This window comes from Hemitrygon akajei, chromosome 5 (assembly GCF_048418815.1).
Source record: "Hemitrygon akajei chromosome 5, sHemAka1.3, whole genome shotgun sequence".
In the NCBI taxonomy this organism is placed as follows: domain Eukaryota; kingdom Metazoa; phylum Chordata; class Chondrichthyes; order Myliobatiformes; family Dasyatidae; genus Hemitrygon; species Hemitrygon akajei.
In genome coordinates this window covers 93,592,864-93,611,194 of record NC_133128.1, presented here as the reverse complement: position 1 = coordinate 93,611,194, position 18,331 = coordinate 93,592,864, and the positions used below count along the sequence as shown (strand labels likewise).

At 40.8% G+C, this 18,331-nt stretch overlaps 1 protein-coding gene across 2 annotated transcripts in view; it reads left to right on the top strand.

Annotated features, from left to right (window-relative positions):
* The window catches only part of pcid2 (PCI domain containing 2), a 51,338-nt gene that overhangs the window by 14,871 nt on the left and 18,136 nt on the right, over window positions 1–18,331 (top strand). For both annotated transcript variants that reach the window (XM_073046076.1, XM_073046077.1), the window contains exons 4-8: window positions 5,171–5,244; window positions 5,988–6,055; window positions 11,630–11,669; window positions 15,952–16,006; window positions 17,659–17,762. In XM_073046076.1, coding sequence (XP_072902177.1) covers window positions 5,171–5,244; window positions 5,988–6,055; window positions 11,630–11,669; window positions 15,952–16,006; window positions 17,659–17,762 — 341 coding nt within the window. The remainder of the gene's footprint in view (window positions 1–5,170; window positions 5,245–5,987; window positions 6,056–11,629; window positions 11,670–15,951; window positions 16,007–17,658; window positions 17,763–18,331) is intronic.

Below are 18,331 nucleotides of genomic sequence, written 5' to 3'. Positions count from 1 at the left end.
CACCTTGTGTTTACTACAAATATCTGCTATCTCCTTACACATTTGCTCTTCCAACTCACGCTCCCCATTAGGTGGCCTATAATACACTCCTATCAGTGTTACTACACCTTTCCCATTCCTCAATTCCACCCAAATAGCCTCCCTAGAGGAGCTCTGTAATCTATCCTTCCAAAGCACTGCCATAAGATTTTCTCGGACAAGCAATGCAACACCTCCTCCTCTGGCCCCTCCTACTCTATCACACCTGAAGCAACTAAATCCAGGAATATTTTGAGTCCAAACACCCTGCACTTAAAGAAAAACCCGTTGAGTTTTTTAAGCAAAAAAAAACGTGAGCAAGCGGGACAGAAGCTAAGTGCTGAGAGCCACATAAACTAAATTGCGGAATAGTCTGGACATAAGGAACCTGCTTTGAGTATCACTGTATTCCAGTCATGTTTAACACCCCCCCCCCCCCCCCCCCCGTTGGCCGGTCCGCAAGAATATTGTCAATATTAAACCGGTCTGCGGTGCAAAAAAGGGTGATGTCCCTGGTGTACATACATTATTTCTACTTCCAGATTGCGAGGTTTTACTTCCGGTCTTTTCTGCCTGGTGCGCATGCGTGTGACTAACCGATTTAGTAGGGTCGATCTTGCCTTTCACTGAGGCTGAGGTAGGGGATCTTGGTCTTTAAAAGGTTGGTGACCACTACTGTAGAGAATTCTGCGCAAGGACCCCCTTTGCACCTCAAGTTTTTGTATTTTCTCTCCATTTAGAAAATAGTCAACCCTTTCATTTCTTCTACCAAAGTGCATGGCCATACACTTCCTGACACCTGTGTCATCTGCCACTTTTTTGCCCGTTCTCCTAATCTAAGCCCTTCTATAGTCTCTCTGCTTTTTCAAATCTACCTGCCCCTCCACCCATCTTAATATTGTCTGCAAACTTTGCAACAAAGCCATCAATTCCATCATTCAAATCATTGACATATAACAGAAAAAGAATCAGTCCCAACACAGATCCCTGTGGAACACCACTAGTCACCACAGCTGGTCAGAAAAGGCTTGCTTTATTCCCACTTATTTCCTCCTACCAATCAGCCACTGTTTAGTCCGTGCTAGAATCTTTTCTGTAACACCATGGGCTTGTAGCTTGTAGCCTCATCTGTGGCACCTTGACAAAGGCCTTCTGAAAATCCAAGAGTTCAACATCCACTGATTTGCCTTTGTCTATCTTGCTTGTTATTTCTTCAGATTATTCCAACAAATTTGTCAGGCAAGATTTTCCCTTGAGGAACCCATGTTGACTACGGCCAATTTCATTAAGTGCCTCCTGGTACCCTGAGCCTTCATCCTTAATAATCGACTCCCAGCCGCTGAGGTCAGACTATCTGGCCTATAGTTTCCATTCTTCTGCCTCTTTCCCTTCTTGAAGATGGAGAATGGTCTCCCATCACCTTTCCAGAATCTAGTGATTCTCGAAAGATCATTTCTAATGCCTCCACAGTCTCTTCAGCCACCTCTTTCAGAATTTTGGGACATAAACCATCTGGTCCAGGTGACTTATCTACCTTCAGACCTTTCAGTTTCTCAAGCACCTTCTTTTTAGTAATGGTAATTTCACACACTCCATGACCTCTGACACCTGAAACTTCTGCCTTACTGCTAATCTCTTCCACTGATGCAAAATACTTATCCAGTTCATCCATCATTTCCTTGTCTCCTTTTATTACTTCTCCAGCATCACTTTTCAGTGGTTGGAAATTCCTTCTTGCCTCTTTTACACTTTATGTATCTGAAGAAACTTTTGGTATTCTCTTTAATATTGTTGGCTAAATTACTTTCATATTCTGTCTTCATCTTAATGACTTTTTCAGTTACCTTCTGTTGGTTTTTAAAAGCTCTCCAATCCTCTAACTTACTGTAAATTTGGCTCTATTATATGTCCTCTCTTTGTCTTTTATATTGGCTTTGGATTCTCTTTGTTAGCGTTGTGAAACACCTTTCTTCCCGGTCGTCTCAGGAAATGGCTTGTTAGCCCTCACTGGCAGTCTCCCAACTCAGTGCTGAGAACCCCTCTGTTCTCAGGCCTCGTGTGTCTAGGAGAAACACACCAAACAGTCCTGCCAAATCCCTGAGATCGAGATGTGACTCCCACCGAAGCCCCGGTTTGTGTGGTGAATGCTGTGCAATGTGCTGCCTTGTTACAGCTTGTCAGCAGGAAATGACAGACTGCACACTGCATACAATTGAAGGAAGTATATCTATGAATATAACTAAAGAGTTAGTAAAGAAAAGAAAGAAAAAACAAGAGCCCATTATAATTAAACAGTCACATGTGCACAGGTTGGAGCTCAAATCTTCCAGAAGTCATTCACCGATCCCCAGTAGACTCCCGCACCTTGCTCCAAAGAATCCTGGTCCCCACCGGATCGAATCCTGTGACTGATTCTCTCCAGCATCTTCTCTCTTCACCTTCTGCTGAACCAAGACAAAGACTCAGACCGGTGTCAGGCACAAAAGAAATCACACTGCCCCAGCTTTCCCTCCTGATCGAATGGCCCACATTCCTAGGCACCCCTTATCTCTAATAACCCAAACACTACTTCTGCAGAAAGACCATTACATGAAATACTCTACACCGTTAGCAGTGAAGCCTTTATCATGATTGTGTCATCTTGCCTTTAGAATACTACTTCTTTGGGATGTGTATATCATGTGCTTTCTGAATTTTCAGGGATTGTAAAATCACTAGTGGAAGTGAGGGGAGGAAATCCTTGGCACAGAAACGTTACTCCAAATATCTCCTTTAAGAAGTGGAAGATTTTAGCTAGGAGGGATGATTCAATAAGACAGGATTGTTTTCCTTGATCAGAAATTATGAGGCATAGATTTGGCTGAAAAGAGACAAGGGTAGATAAAGTTGGTGAGAGTCTGGTGGGAGAGATATTGCAGTTAAACAGTACTTCCATGAAGAGTCATTCACTGTAGTGCTATGGATCCAGGTCAAAATAACTGTCTCTTTTTTAATCATCACAGATATGACAGATCCCTTTTGTCATTTATTCTTTCCACCATAATGTTAAATCCCTATCTGTAGTTAACAGTACCTCAGCAATGGCATTTCCTCATTTTTCTTTTCAGAATTCCTCTACCCAAAACTTCCTCTACTCAAATGATGGTACTTCCAGCGAATTGTGATTTAATTTTATTCAGGGTGTAGAATTTTGCTAGAATTCCACTTAAATTTTCTGTAACTGTTTTGTTTGGAGAAGAAGAGGTCACAGGGAGATTTGATAGGAATATATAAATGATGAGGGATCTGTACAGAGGGAATAGTGAGATGCATAGGTGGAGGAGTTGAGGAGTAGTGATCACAGGTATACAATAAAGGGAAGAAGAATTAAGAACAATAGAAGGAGAAAAAGCCTTGTACACCATTGTGGGTAGAATCTGGCTAGGATGGTTAAAACATGGAATGCCTGTCTGCCTTTAAGAGGGAATCGGATAAGAAACTAGCAAGGCTATGGAGAAGGGGCTAGGGAGTTGCTCTGGGAGGGACATAATAGATGAAATGACTTTCAATATAGTAAACGTTGAATGACGCTAGGGTATATCAGTAGCTTCTGTTTAAGCATACATCACATTCTCAACTGGAGTTCTGTGAGAGGTCTTTAGGGGTTCTGCAGGAAGAGGAAGAACTTCATGAGCTGCAGTCTGATCATGCACTCGAGATGAGATTTACTGACATGCCTCTGGACAGTTCTGGATTTCTGTAAAAGAAGAGTATGCTGCGTTCATAGGAAAGCAATGAACATTTTGCTGCAGTTTTCAACTTCTTACATGTGAGAGCAAGCTTTTTCTTGTTTAACAAGCTCCAAGAGCAAGGATAGAAATCGTCTCATTTCAGTTGAAGGTGAAATCCATGTGCGTTTATCTCAGAGTTGAGTATCTGTGCAACAGAAAGCAAGCAGAGGTTTCACATGCTAGGCCTATATTTCAGCCTGATCAGGTCACTTGGTAAGAAAATAGTTTTTCAAAGTCTTATATACAATTGTGTTTAGGCTATATTTTGATTTATATTGCTTTGGCTTATGGTTTTTAGTAACTTTATTATTCAACATTGTCGATAAGTTTTCATGTTGTAAATAGCATTAATTAAAATCACTTTTCAACTTTTATTTAAATTAAATCTACTGAGTGCATTCAATCCCATTTTGGCTTTAGCAAGTGTAACCCTCAGGTTCACCCAGCTCGTGTTCGTCTAGGGGAAACAGGCTTCGGCCCCGCCAAACTGGGTAACCGCGTTTGTGTGGATGCTGTGTAATATAGCCCCATTACAAACCCACAACGCAAGATATCAGACAGTAAACCATATGAAATTAAATGATTGAACTTTATGAATCTCAATATGAATAGTGTTTAGGGTTAGTAATGAAAATTAAAAAAGGGCCCAAGTCAAGTCAAAGTCAAGTTGGAGCTCACTCAGTAGTCATTCTTCCACCATCGGTCTCCTCTGAACGTCACCGATCTTCGGGCCGTCAGATCCCAGTCCACTCCGTCCGGTGGTCTACCAGCTCTCTCCACACGTGTCTTCCCTCTTCATCTCTCCTTGACAAAAGACCACGAAAACAACATCCTTCTAGCTACACAGACAAAACAACATGCATATTACAGTCCTATTACCTCCAGCCATAGCCCAAATATTGATGCTACAGAGAAACCGTTACCTCAGCAGTGGACATTACAGAGAAGCCATTACACCAGTTATTTAACAGAAATTTATCATGTTTGCCTTGTGAGTTTTTAAAAAATTTATGAAAGGGAAAGAAAGAGAAGCTAAGCTTAACTACCTGTTTTTTTTCAAGAAAAGTCAGCTAAAAATTCATTCTCTACTCAACACACAATTATTTTTGGATTACTATATCTACAACTTACCAATCATGCTAATGTACTGTGAGCTGTAGATATAATAATAATCATTTTTGCGCAGGGGTTCCCTGAGACCTGAAAATTATTTCAAGGGTTCCTCCAGGGCAAAAAGGTTGAGAAAGTCTGGTCTAATGTATGATGTTGTACAATGCAGTTCGTTTGGGCCTGCTTGATTTTATGTTAAATGTTCAGAGGCTACTTTGTGCGCATTTCAGAGACTGCACATCTGCAAGTAATTTTTTTGTATTTCTAATTAGTTAGCAAATCCGGAGGAGAGATGCCAGCAGATTCTTGAACCTCCATATGATGAAATGGTGGCAGCTCATTTAAGGTAAATAAATTCTTAGTGGTTATTTTTATTAATATATTCTTTGCAACTTATTTTTCTCTTTGAGAATGTTTTCTGTCTACTTACCACTGCAACATATTTGATTGTTTATGAGAGAATCTGTGTTAGCCTGTCACAGTGCCTATCCTTCATTATTTGGAAGCCGCTGCTTCCATGATGCTTTTCACTGCTGCAATATCTAACATTGTACTACGCACATAAATAGTTAAGGCCCTAGCTCAGAAACCATTTGACACTTTTTTAAAAATAATGTTAACCTTGATATCCCTTGAAAGTTTTTCTTTCAATTTTGTTTTGTCATCCTTTACCTTTCTTCATCCCTCTCTCTCAGCTCCCTAGATCTTCACTACTCTTGGTAGTTTTTGTTGCTTCTTACCTCATTATTGACCACGGATTGATTGGTTATCAGTTAATCCTATATTATGCTAAATTCTAGTTTTACCTGATGTTTTGACTACCTTCCTGCCACTGTTCTCTGACATTCCTTTGAACATAACTGCACTACAACTTAGAATCCTATTACCTATTAAATTTTAGCCTGATGATTGGTTATCAATTGATCACTGCAGGTAAATGGTTACTTAATAATTAAGATAATAAATGGTATATAGAGGAGACAAGTAGTGAAGTATGGGGGTAATCAACTATGGGGGTAATCAATATGTGCTATGTGGCTGAGGTAAAATGCACTGGATGTCTCTACTTATTCCTTTCTCTCTTTACAGGTGTGCTTTTGCTGTTGCAAATCATGATTTTGTGGAGGCATATAAATACCAGACAAATGTAGTGCAATATCCTTCTTAAACCAGAATAGTAAAATGTAGTAAAAATAATTTAAAGAAATGTTGACTTATACTTGGACACTCTTTTTGTTACTCTAACTTTGAATCTACACTTTATCTAGTTTTCTGTTGCCTCCTCTTGGGCTCACTTATCAAAGGACATTTTGTTCTGTAATATTAATATTGTCAAAAACACAATTATTTCCCCCATTTGTGTTTGCCTTTCATGCTGTTTGAGCTGTTGCAATTTGCAATTTGTCGTCCTTTACTCAGTTACATTTCCGAATTGGAGTTTCTCATCTATATGTAGATTCTTGAGAACATATTTGCAATCATGGGCAGCTTCAGTGCAGCTTTACAATTTCCATCATCCGTCCCTCTACTATCAGACTGCAATTCTGTCATCGGCATTTTAATTCTCCCATTTCTACATCGGGTCTCAGCCACAAAGGTCTATTTCATCATCTTTCCATCCTGCTCCCTGGTCATTATCTCAGGCTGAACCATTTGTTTCACAGCCTCTGCATCCTATAAGCCAACTAAATTCCATTCTATTACAAAGACTGCCTTCTGTATATTTAGATAGATAGATAGATAGATACTTTATTCATCCCCATGGGGAAATTCAACATTTTTTCCAATGTCCCATACACTTGTTGTAGCAAAAACTCATTACATACAATACTTAACTCAGTAATAATATGATATGCATCTAAATCACTAACTCAAAAAGCATTAATAATAGCTTTAAAAAAAAGTTCTTAAGTCCTGGCAGTTGAATTGTAAAGCCTAATGGCATTGGGGAGTATTGACCTCTTCATCCTGTCTGAGGAGCATTGCATCGACAGTAACCTGTCGCTGAAACTGCTTCTCTGTCTCTGGATGGTGCTATGTAGAGGATGTTCAGGGTTTTCCATAATTGACCGTAGCCTACTCAGCGCCCTTCGCTCAGCTACCGATGTTAAACTCTCCAGTACTTTGCCCACGACAGAGCCCGCCTTCCTTATCAGCTTATTAAGACGTGAGGCGTCCTTCTTCTTAATGCTTCCTCCCCAACACGCCACCACAAAGAAGAGGGCGCTCTCAACAACTGACCTATAGAACATCTTCAGCATCTCACTGCAGACATTGAATGACGCCAACCTTCTAAGGAAGTACAGTCGACTCTGTGCCTTCCTGCACAAGGCATCTGTGTTGGCAGTCCAGTCTAGCTTCTCGTCCAACTGTACTCCCAGATACTTGTAGGTCTTAACCTGCTCCACACATTCTCCATTAATGATCACTGGCTCCATATGAGGCCTAGATCTCCTAAAGTCCACCACCATCTCCTTGGTCTTGGTGACATTGAGACGCAGGTAGTTTGAGTTGCACCATATCACAAAGTCCTGTATCAGTTTCCTATAATCCTCCTCCTGTCCATTCCTGACACACCCCACTATGGCCGTGTCATCAGCGAACTTCTGCACATGGCAGGACTCCGAGTTATATTGGAAGTCAGATGTGTACAGGGTGAACAAGACCGGAGAGAGTACGGTTCCCTGTGGCGCTCCTGTGCTGCTGACCACTGTGTCAGACCTACAGTCTCCCAACCGCACATACTGAGGTCTATCTGTCAAGTAGTCCACTATCCAATCCACCATGTGAGAGTCTACTCCCATCTCCGTTAGTTTGTGCCTTAAGATCTTGGGCTGGATGGTGTTAAAGGCACTAGAGAAGTCAAGGAATGTAATCCTCACAGCACAACTGACCCCATCTAGGTGAGAGAGTGATTTGCTGAAATCCTTAATGTGTTTTGCTGTCTCAAGTGTTAATTATTCAAATACCATTTTAAAGGGCCTCCCCTGCTCCACTGGAGAAATTTTAACTTCATTTCTGCACCACATGCAACTCCTGCGTGTCCTTACTGACCTACATCAGTTTGTGGTCCCTTGACACCTCCAATTTACAAATGCCATCAAGGGTGTGCTGTCATCTCCCTAAAATTTAGTGTTTAACTTCCGCTTACGCGATCTGTGAAGTGTAATCTTTATTTTAAAGCTGTATTAGTTTGCTTCTCACCCTAATCTGTTAAACATCATAGTTCAAGTTTAAATGTCATTTGGAATGGTACTACTCTGGGACCAAGATGCAAAACCCAGTACCAACAGTCACACAGCACGAGGCAAATATAGCACCTATAAGATAGCAAGCACATGTAAGATATCAGTAAAATACAGTCACACAAAAAATGTATAGTCCAAGACCCCGAGTCCATGAATATGACAGAAATCAGCAGTCAACCACCATACAGCTTGTCTTCTGCTGAGTGAACAATGGAGTGAGGGGGGAGCAGCACCAAATCCAGCTTTGATGCCGTGCCACACCACCTCCGACGCCTCTCTCCTCGGCGGATGTAAATGGGTGACATCGCGGCTTGAGGCCAAGTACAAGGCTCCCGCTCACCTGCTGCCCGCCAATAAATCTGTGAATCATACTTGTAGCATTCCACATTAACAATGCTCAACAGGATCTTGTCGTCACAATAAAAGCAACCAAGGTGATCCCTTGCTGTTAGAATGCACATCTCCTTCGCGCACCGACTCCTCTGATGCCTCTCTGACGCAGGCAGCAGCATGAGCCACACCAAGTCCAGTTTCTTCAGTTTTTCTGCTAACGAGCAGAAGGATCTGCAGTACTTTAAGTTCTTAATGTCCAGCAGTGCCTTGCAATTGTAAAAAATGTTTTAAAAAAGGACAATAACACCTTTGATTGGCCCTGTAGAAGCTGCTGTGATGGAACATTTGATCCAGCCTACCAGTCTGAAATATTAACCCTGCTGTCCTCTTTACAGATGCCCCCTGATCTGGGATCAGGGACCAATAGATGATGATTATACTTCACGTTAGATTGTCTGTTAATTTCCCAGTGGTAGTTGCTCGCTCAATAGTATTCTAAAGTCATATGCCTCGTCTTTCTTCTATCCCTAGCAAAAAAGTAAGCTTTTTGATTCATTTCCTATTTTACAAACATAAAAATATTTCAAACAAGCAAAACCAATATTGTCAATGAGAGGACAATAGTTATCTGTTCACTTCAGTTCCATGCTCAGCATGTATCTTACTGTATTTTTATATACAAACCTGTGTGCTGCAGCCTCTGCTTTTTAGTAGATCTTGCACTTTGCAGTGAAGTGGGTGCAGTATTGTGTCAGGGGAGGCCATTCCTTTGGTGTGTCAAATGTACAGGAGATGGCTACGTCCCATCCTTCTTTATTTTCTCCTTGCCTTCTGTGCAGCTATATTCCGGCTTTTTCTCTGACGTGTTCTTCCCAGTGATCAGTACAGCTCTGAGATTTTTAAGCAGCTCTGTATGGGACTCCTGTGTGCAGTTCTGTGTGCCAGTTGCTGCAGTGCCACTTTCCTTCACTAAGGAAACCAATGATTATTCTTCGCCCCTGATTTTTCTTGAGTAGGTAAGGTAGTTTAACTAGTCCATTCCTGTTCTCCCTGAGCATCCCACTGTGCTGTCAGAAAGTGAGAACCGGATTTCGATGGAGTTGTGCTGTAATTTTAAATCAGGATGTTGTGCGACTGGGAGGGGAACTTGCTGGTGTTGATGATTCCAAGTTGGTGGTCCCCTAATCCTTAATGGTTGAGTAACAGAGAGGTGTGGTTGGATGAGTAATTATAGTGTTCTTTATAAGAAGTCTATACTGCAGCCTATTGGTAGTGGAGGTAATAAATGTTATGAGTGATGAATGGGTGCCAATCAATTGGACTGCTTTGTCCTGGTTATGGCCCAGCTTCTTGAAGGCTGTTGGAGCTACACTTCAGATTCAGATTCAGTTTATTGTCATTTGGAAACCACAAATGCAGTGCAGTTAAAAAATGAGACAACGTTCCTCCAGAATGATATCACAAAAACACATGACAAAACAGACTACACCAGAAATTCCACATAACGTTTGGCAATCCCCAATCCAGAGTCCGGAGAGGCTGCTGCGTATTAATATCGCGCTACCATCTTAGCGAGTTTCCCGGAAAGGAGCTCCAATCCCACGAGACAAAACAAGACCAAAAACTGAAGCTACAAGACCTGCACAAAACCACATAGTTACAACATATAGTTACAACAATGCAAACAATAGCATAATTGATAAAAACAGACCATGGGCACAGTAAAAATAGTCCAAAGATGTTAAAAGACTATAATTTTGAAAGAAACCACCACACAGTTTCCACAAGTCCTCAGGGTCCCGATAGACTAGTCATCCCACGCCGACGGCAGAAGGGAATACCCCCACTATGGACTTCAACGGCGCCGCCCGACTCAGCCTCGCAGACGCAGCACACAATGAAAGCTCCGTCGAACCCAGCCTCACAGACACAGCACACACTGAAAGCACTCCGACCGCAGCGGACTCCGAGTCTGTCGAACCTCCGAGCCTCTGACCATCCCCTCCGGCACAGCTTCTCCAAGCGCCATCCTCTGCCGAGCATATTAAGATGCCCCCGCCAATGGCCATCGGCAATGCAATCCCGAGGATTGTGGGCCTGTTCTTCCCAGCAGAGACCCGGACCTCACAGCAGCAGCAGCAACGAAGAAGGTCTTCCTGGAGATTTCCAGATGTTTCTCCGTGCTTCCACGTCCGTTTTTCATCCGATTATGATTGCGCACGACACCCCACTTCACAAATAACAGATAATCAGCTCCAGAGTGGCCGCTGCAAGCTGCGTCGAGCCGCCATCTTGGATCACTTATCCAGCAAGTGGAGAATATACCATTCCACTCTTCACTTGTGCCTTGCACAATGTTGGGTGTCGGGGGGGTAAATCACTTGACTCAGGTTATACAACCTCTTCTTGTAGTAACAGAATTCATGGTAACTGGTCCACTCAGGTTTCTGGTTAATGATTGTCTCCAGGCTATTAATGGTGGGTGACTGAACAACCATAATGATATTTAATATCAAGGATAGATGGTTGGACTCTGTTCTTCTGGTTACTTTTGTGGTGCTAATGTTAATAACCACATTTTGCTGCATATTGGTATGGACTGGTTCATTTGATGAGGAGATACACTATTTTCAATATTCATATGGGTAAACTGAATTAGTATTGTGTCAAGCAGTGCTTTGCGTTTGTCAACAATTGCTGGCATTTATAAGTAAATCCAGCTCACCATGTGATCCACTTTCAAACTTTATTTTGTTCTTGTAATTTATAGTTACAAATCTCAGGACATATGCCAGTGATATTAAACAGGACTGTTGATACTTTATTGAAATACATTGGGGAATTTAACTCTTGTAAGGTGCCACATAAGCAGAAGCTGTTCTTCCATTCTTGACATTCCTATAATTAATGCTTGTTGTTCTGAAATACCGGTATTTTTAATTTCTTGCCACTTTTCACGATTACTTTCGAGCATCTGTGTTATGTACTTCAGCTTTGTTTCTCTTTTGTGATCACAGACACTGGGAGCCGAAGAAGTAACCTTTCACCTTTATAGGTTGGAGTAGAGTCATATTGTACTTGAATGTGGTTATGATTTAATTTGATTATTACAATTATGGCTTCAATTGTATTTTCCTTAATACAAAACATCATTCTTGAAGGCCTTCCAAGCTCACAAAGAGGAGAACTGGTAAGTCTGAGCTGTTTACTGGAACATTTGGGATCTATTCTCATATCTCATCTATTCTGAAGATTTATGAAGAATTTAATTTGATCTGTGCTGTAGTGGATGATACCCTTGGTGTTGACAACATTAATTACACTGTAATTTGCCTGTGCGTGAACTTGCTGGTTGCAGTCTGTGTATTGCTGTTAGATCAATGAACATCATGACCATATAATGAAAGGTGGTTCCACTGCAGGACAGTCTTGTAGAAGAATTGAAGATAGAATATTTCTCTGCTATTTGCATTTACCAAAATGATCTAGTGCATTTGGAATCTTTGAAATTGATTCTGAATTAGTGTAATTAGACATAAAGACAATGTTTCCAATATTTTCAATAGGAGAATAAAACTAGCAATGGAACTGAGCCTTTGGACAGTGCAGTGGTGCAGCTTGTAGAAGCAGTGCATCACAGAGCTGGAGACTAGTTTCAATTCTAGCCTTGAGTGCTGTCTGCTTAGAGTTTGCATGTTCTGCTTGTAAGTGCATGGGCTTTTTTTGGGTGCTTCAGTCTCCTCACTCATCCAAATACTGGTAGGCGAATTGGCATGTAAATTGTATGTAGGATATAGGTTGGTGTTAGAAACTGGGGGTGTAGTTGAAGCAAATGAGTATTTGAAAACAAGATTGATGTAGGTTTAGAATAAATGGGCAGTTGATGGGTTATGGGCATATTTCCATGTTATAAATTGAGGATCTGCAGCCAAGATGGCTGTATCAGAGGGAAATGAAAGAGTTTTATGTTCTGTATTTAAAACATAGACAATATTTCCAATATCTGCAATAGGAGAATGGAATTAGCAATGAAACTCAACATTTAGACAGTGCAGTGGTGCAGCTAGTAGAACCACTGCCTCACAGAGTCAGAGACCTAGTTCCGACTGCAAGGGTGGCAAAAAAAAACATGATGGGAATCATACATAGGTCTCCAAATAGTAGCCAAGATCTGAGGCTGAGATTGCAAAGGGAGATGGAAAAGGCATGTAATAAGGGTAATCGTACAATTGTAATGGGGGACTTCAATATCCAAGGGGGTTGGGAAAATCAGGTTGGTGCTGGATTGCAAGAGAGGGAATTTGTTGAAAGCCAACGAGATGGCATTTTAGAGCAGCTTGTGCTTGAGCCTACTCCGAGAAAGGCTATCTTAGATTGGGTTTTGTATAGCAACCCAGATCTTATTAGGGAGTTTAATGTAAAGGAACCCTTAGGAGGCAGTGATCATAATATGATTAAATTCAAACTGCAATTTGAGAGGGAGAAGCATAAGCCACATGTATCAGTATCACAATGGAATAAAAGGAATTACAGAGGCATGAGAGAGGAGCTTTCCCAGGTGGATTGGAGGAAGGTACTGGCGGGGATGACAGCAGAGCAGAGATGACTGATGTTTCTGGGAATAGCTCACAAGGCATAGGATAGATATGTCCCACAGAAGTTGTTCTCGTATGGCAGGGGTAGGCAACCATGGCTGACAAGGGAAGTTAAGAACTGCACAAAAGCCAAGGAAAGGGCATATAAAGTAGCAAAAATGATTGGGAAGCTTTTAAAACCTAACAAATGGCAATTAAAAAGCTACAAGAAGGGAAAAGATGAAATATAAGGACAAATTAGCTAATAATATAAAGCAGGATACTAAAAGTTTTTTTTTCCAGTTATATAGAATAAAAGGCAGGTGAAAGTTGGTATTGGACCACTGGAAAATGTTGCTGGTGAGGTAGTAATTGGGTACAAAGAAATGGCAGATGAACGTAATGGGCACTTTGCATCTGTCTTCACTGTGGAACGCACTAGTAGTGTGCCAGAGGTCCGTGAGTGTCAGGGAGCAGAAGTGAGTGCCATTGCTATCACAAAGGCAAAGGTGCGAGGCAGACTGAAAGGTCTTAAGGTGGATAAGTCACCTGGAGCAGATGGACCACATCCCAGAATACTGAGAGGGGTTGCTGAAGAGATAACGGATGCATTGGTCATGATCTTTCTAGAGTCACTGGATTCTGGCATGGTCTCAGAGGACTGGAGGATTGCAAATGTCACTCCACTCTTTAAGAAGGAGGAAGGCAAAAGAAAGGGAGTTGTAGGCCAGTTAGCCTAACCTCAGTGGCAGGGAAAATGTTGGAGTCTAATATTAAGGATGAGGTTTCGAGGTACTTGGAGATTAATGATAAAATAAGTCAAAGTTAGCATGGTTTCTGTAAAGGGAAATCTTGCCTGATAAATCTGTTAGAGTTATTTGAGGAAGTAACAAGCAGGGTGGACAAAGGATGTCATTCACTTAGATTTTCATGAGACTGTTTTATTTAGATTTTCATGAGCACTTGAGGCTGCTTAACAAGATAAAATAGTATGGCGTTACAGGAAAGATACTGGCATGGATAGAGGAATGGCTGACAGGCAGGAGGCAACGTGGGAATAAAAGGGGTCTTTTCTGATTGGCTGCCAGTGTTTCTCAGGGGTCAGTATTGAGACTTACTTTTCACATTTTTGTCAGTGACGGCTTTGTGCCAAAGTTTGCGGATGATACGAAGATAGGTGGAGGGGTAGGTAGTGCTGATAAAGCAATGAGATTACAGCAGGACTTGGACAAACTGGAAGAATGGGCAAAAAAAAGTGGCAGATAGAATACAGTGTTGGGAAATGTATGATAATGCATTTTGGTAAAAGGAAATTTAGTACAGTCTATTATCTAAATGGGGAGAAGGTTGAAACATCGGAGGTACAGAGAGACATAAGAGTCCTCGTGCAAGACCCAGAAAGTTAATTTACAGGTTGAGTCTGTGGTAAAAAAGGCAAATGCAATGTTGGCATTTATTTCAAGGGGAATAGAATATAAAAGCAGGGAGATAATGCTGAGGCTTTATAAGACATTTGTTGGGCTGCACCTGGAATTTTGTCAACAATTTTGGGCCGAATCTCAGAAAGAATGGTTGTTATTGAGAGAGTCCAGAGCAGGTTCATGAGGATGATTCTGGGAATGAAGGGGTTAACACGTGAGTGTTTGGCAGTTTTGGGCCTTTGCTCACTGGAATTCAAAAGAATGTGTGGGATCTCATTAAAACCTACCTAATGTTGAAAGGATTAGATAGGGATGTGGAGAGGATGTTTCCTCTGGTGGGGGTATGCAGAACTAGAGAACACAGCCTCAAAACTGAAGGGTGATCTTTTGGAACAAAGGTAAGGAGGAATTTTTTTAGCCAAAGAGTAGTGGGTATATATATGTATATATAAGGCAGAAGTTGATAATTTCCTGATGAGTCAGGGTATCAAAGGATATGATGAGAAGACAGGTGTATGGGGTTGACTGAGATCTGGGATCAGCCATGATGGAATGGTTGTATATGTTGACATATATGTACTTACATAAGTACTTAATAAATTTACTTCGAAGTTTGAAGGTTTGTGGACAAATGTGCATATTTCCATGTTGTATCTTTAACTTTTAAGATTCATTCCCTTGTGAATGAATTAATCGTAACAAGGTTATTGGAAGGAGCCAGTGGAGGGTGCTGAATGTTTGGATTATTTAAATCTATTTCAACGTAAGTTGTCAAAGCTGCCCAGCAGTTAAATAAAAAGCCTATTTTATTTTAACCTTTATACCAGTATTTTATTATTTCCTGTCAGAGTTGTCTTCTGTACAGACACTCCTATGCTTGGCGTCACATTATGTGAATATAAACAATGTACGTATGTATATAAGCTATCTTATCTATTTATATTTATTGTGTTTTTATCTTGTTACGGTACTTTTTTGGTGCTGCATTGCATCCAGAGTAACAATTATTTTATTCTCATTTACACTTGTGTGCTGGAAATGACATTAAACAACCTTGATCCTTGAGTCTTCTTAAATAAGATCTAAAATCTGTTTAATCTTGTAATTTTGCTTTGAATGACCAGATTACCACAGAAATTGCAACAGGTTGGGGGACTGCTCTATTTTGTGGGGCCCTAGCTGTTAATTTGATAAAATAATACCATATGATGCACAACCTCAGTGTAATGGTGCATTTCATGGGAAGATTTAACTCTTTCATATTTCTCTACATTAGCTTTTATAGTATATGATTAAAAGTAGGAAACAAATAGGGCGAAAAAATATTTTATAGTTTGTATTTCTGCTAGTTTTGGAAGAAAAAGTACATAAAGTTTGTAAAGAGATGTAGGAGCTAGGACGTGGTGCAGTTGTAGGCTGTTGTGTATTTTTTTTGTTCAAGTTTGTTTTTTTGGTATTTGTGTTTTGTCCTTTATAGGGCCTTACCAATTATGTATGCAGTAGCTCTGGACCTGCGGATCTTTGCAAATAATGTGAGTGATAAGACTGTTTATTAATCTATTATAAATGTATATTCATTTGTTGGAATGTAGACAGCAGTGTAGCCTTCATTCTGCTATCTTTGTACAGACATTTCATAGGTTGTGCAAAAGCATGTGTTCAGTACAGATGAATACGTCATTGGAAAGAGAAGCAACATGCAGTCCTGGAATCTTTGTCTTTGGCTGCAAGAATATCCATCAGTTCCACTTGCATTGTTATCCCCTAATCACTATAGCAGGAGTTAATATAGCACTGCCACTTACTTCCTCCCCTCCTGCGCAGCAGGACCACACATAGTGTGATTAGTTTGGCTTCTGCTAGAAACAGGAGCAAGTTTTCATCTCATGAGATTTCACTGTGTCTGGGGTCAATACTGATTTCTCTGGAGGGCACTTTCTCGTGCCCATAGACATTATTTCACCACCTCTGGAGGATCTAGCCTGATAAAGTCCTTGTCTGACTCTGCCAACAGATTTATGATTATAACAACATCAGGTCTTTTTGATTAGTAAGTGAGGACTCCAGTTTCAAGATTTTTGAAAGGGTAACTTTACAAGATGAATGTTAGTGTATTTGCATTTGATGCGTAGGCTACTGTTGAGTTGTCCAGTTTTTAAAATTATATTTGAACATGATAACGTAGCGGTTAACATGACACTATTATGGCTCGGGGTGTTGGAGTTCACAGTTCAATTCTGGCACCGTCTATAAGGAGTTTGTACTTCCTCTCCACAAATGTGTGGGTTTCCTCCCATGTTCCAAAGACATACCGGTTAGTAGGTTAATTGAAAATTGTCCTGTGATTAGGCTAGGGTTAAATAGGGGGCTGTTGGGCTGGAAGGACTTGTTCTGCACTGTATCTCTAAATACATAACACATTTGTAATGGTACGACCAGTGGCTTGCAAGACCACTTGAGAGGGTATTCTGAATCAAATGGGATGGTTCTAGAACCACACACAGCTAAGCAGGCTAAGAGAATGGGTGAAACAAGTTTTCTTGATTAGCATTACAAAGTAGATGGTTCTTTTTCGCCTTGTATTCCAAATTGTTAACTGAATTTAGATTGCATAACTTTGCTGCATTGTTAGTCCAGGTTCCAGTTTATCAGTCTGCCCAGGTAATGGTTATGCCACTACCAACCTCTGAACCTTTCAGTTAGGTTCCAATGGACAGTCTTATCATGTGGAGCAATTCTGACAGCTTTGCTAAAGTTGTTTGAGTGCAATTGATCACCCTTTAGGCCTTGTCTGAGACTCTTATTCAAACTCTTCTGCAGAGAGTTTTGCTTTTGCTTAAGCCGTACTGTGGTATGCTCCTACAATGTGAAAAAATGTAGAATGATGAAAGCGAGGTGATGTTCGGGTTGAGCAGTTGGGGGGATTCTTCTGAATGCATTAGCTAGTAAATCCTGGCACATCATAGACTCGAACGCGATGTAATGGTACAGTGTCATGTCATTCTTTTTTACACTGCATGTGGCATCTTCAGAGCAAAGCCAGGTTCCACTGGACATTTAACATCCCTGACACAAATGTAGTTAAAATCAGAAATAACTCATCATAAAACATTAAAATGATTAAATTACCTTAAAATTATTGCAATGATATGTTTTTAATTTACCCACCTACTCGTATGTCCAGGCTGACCAACAGTTAGGCAAGAAAGGGAAGGGCAAGATGGGAGATACGCTGGAGAAAGCTGCAGAACTACTGATGAGCTGTTTCCGGATCTGCGCCAGTGACAAGTAGGTTTTAATAACCTGTTTTGTTATGTTGGAGATAGGTTGTGCTACTTCAGGACAGCATTTAAAAGCTAACACTTAACTATGAACTGTAATTTTAAATCACGGATAGGTAATGGTGTGAGACTGGGACCAGGGCTATTCTGACATCTGTTTCCCTTTTATCTGAGCGGTATCCTTTATAGTTTGTGGAACTGCTTCAGGACTATGTCAATGGTTATATTTTCATATCACGCACTGCTAGGTTTTCTGTCCTCCAGCATCAGAGTGTGAAGCGTGAAGTTTCAAGCACCAGTGTAGGATGGTGCCCAACCTGCTGAGTTCATCCAGCTTTTGTAAGTGTAGGATGAGTTGTTCAGTGGAACATGAAGACTTCTAAAATGTTTATCAAAGTAGAATGAGGTGATTACCATCAAATATCAGCTATCAGTGTGGAGGATAAGTGTGTGTAAAGTCCGCAGAAAGGACAGCTGCTTGTTTAAGGTGTGCTGAGATAGGTACAAACTGTATGTGCTGTGAAGTGTAAGATTATGCAACAAAGAATAATTCAAAGCAGGTGGAGGTTATTGTCT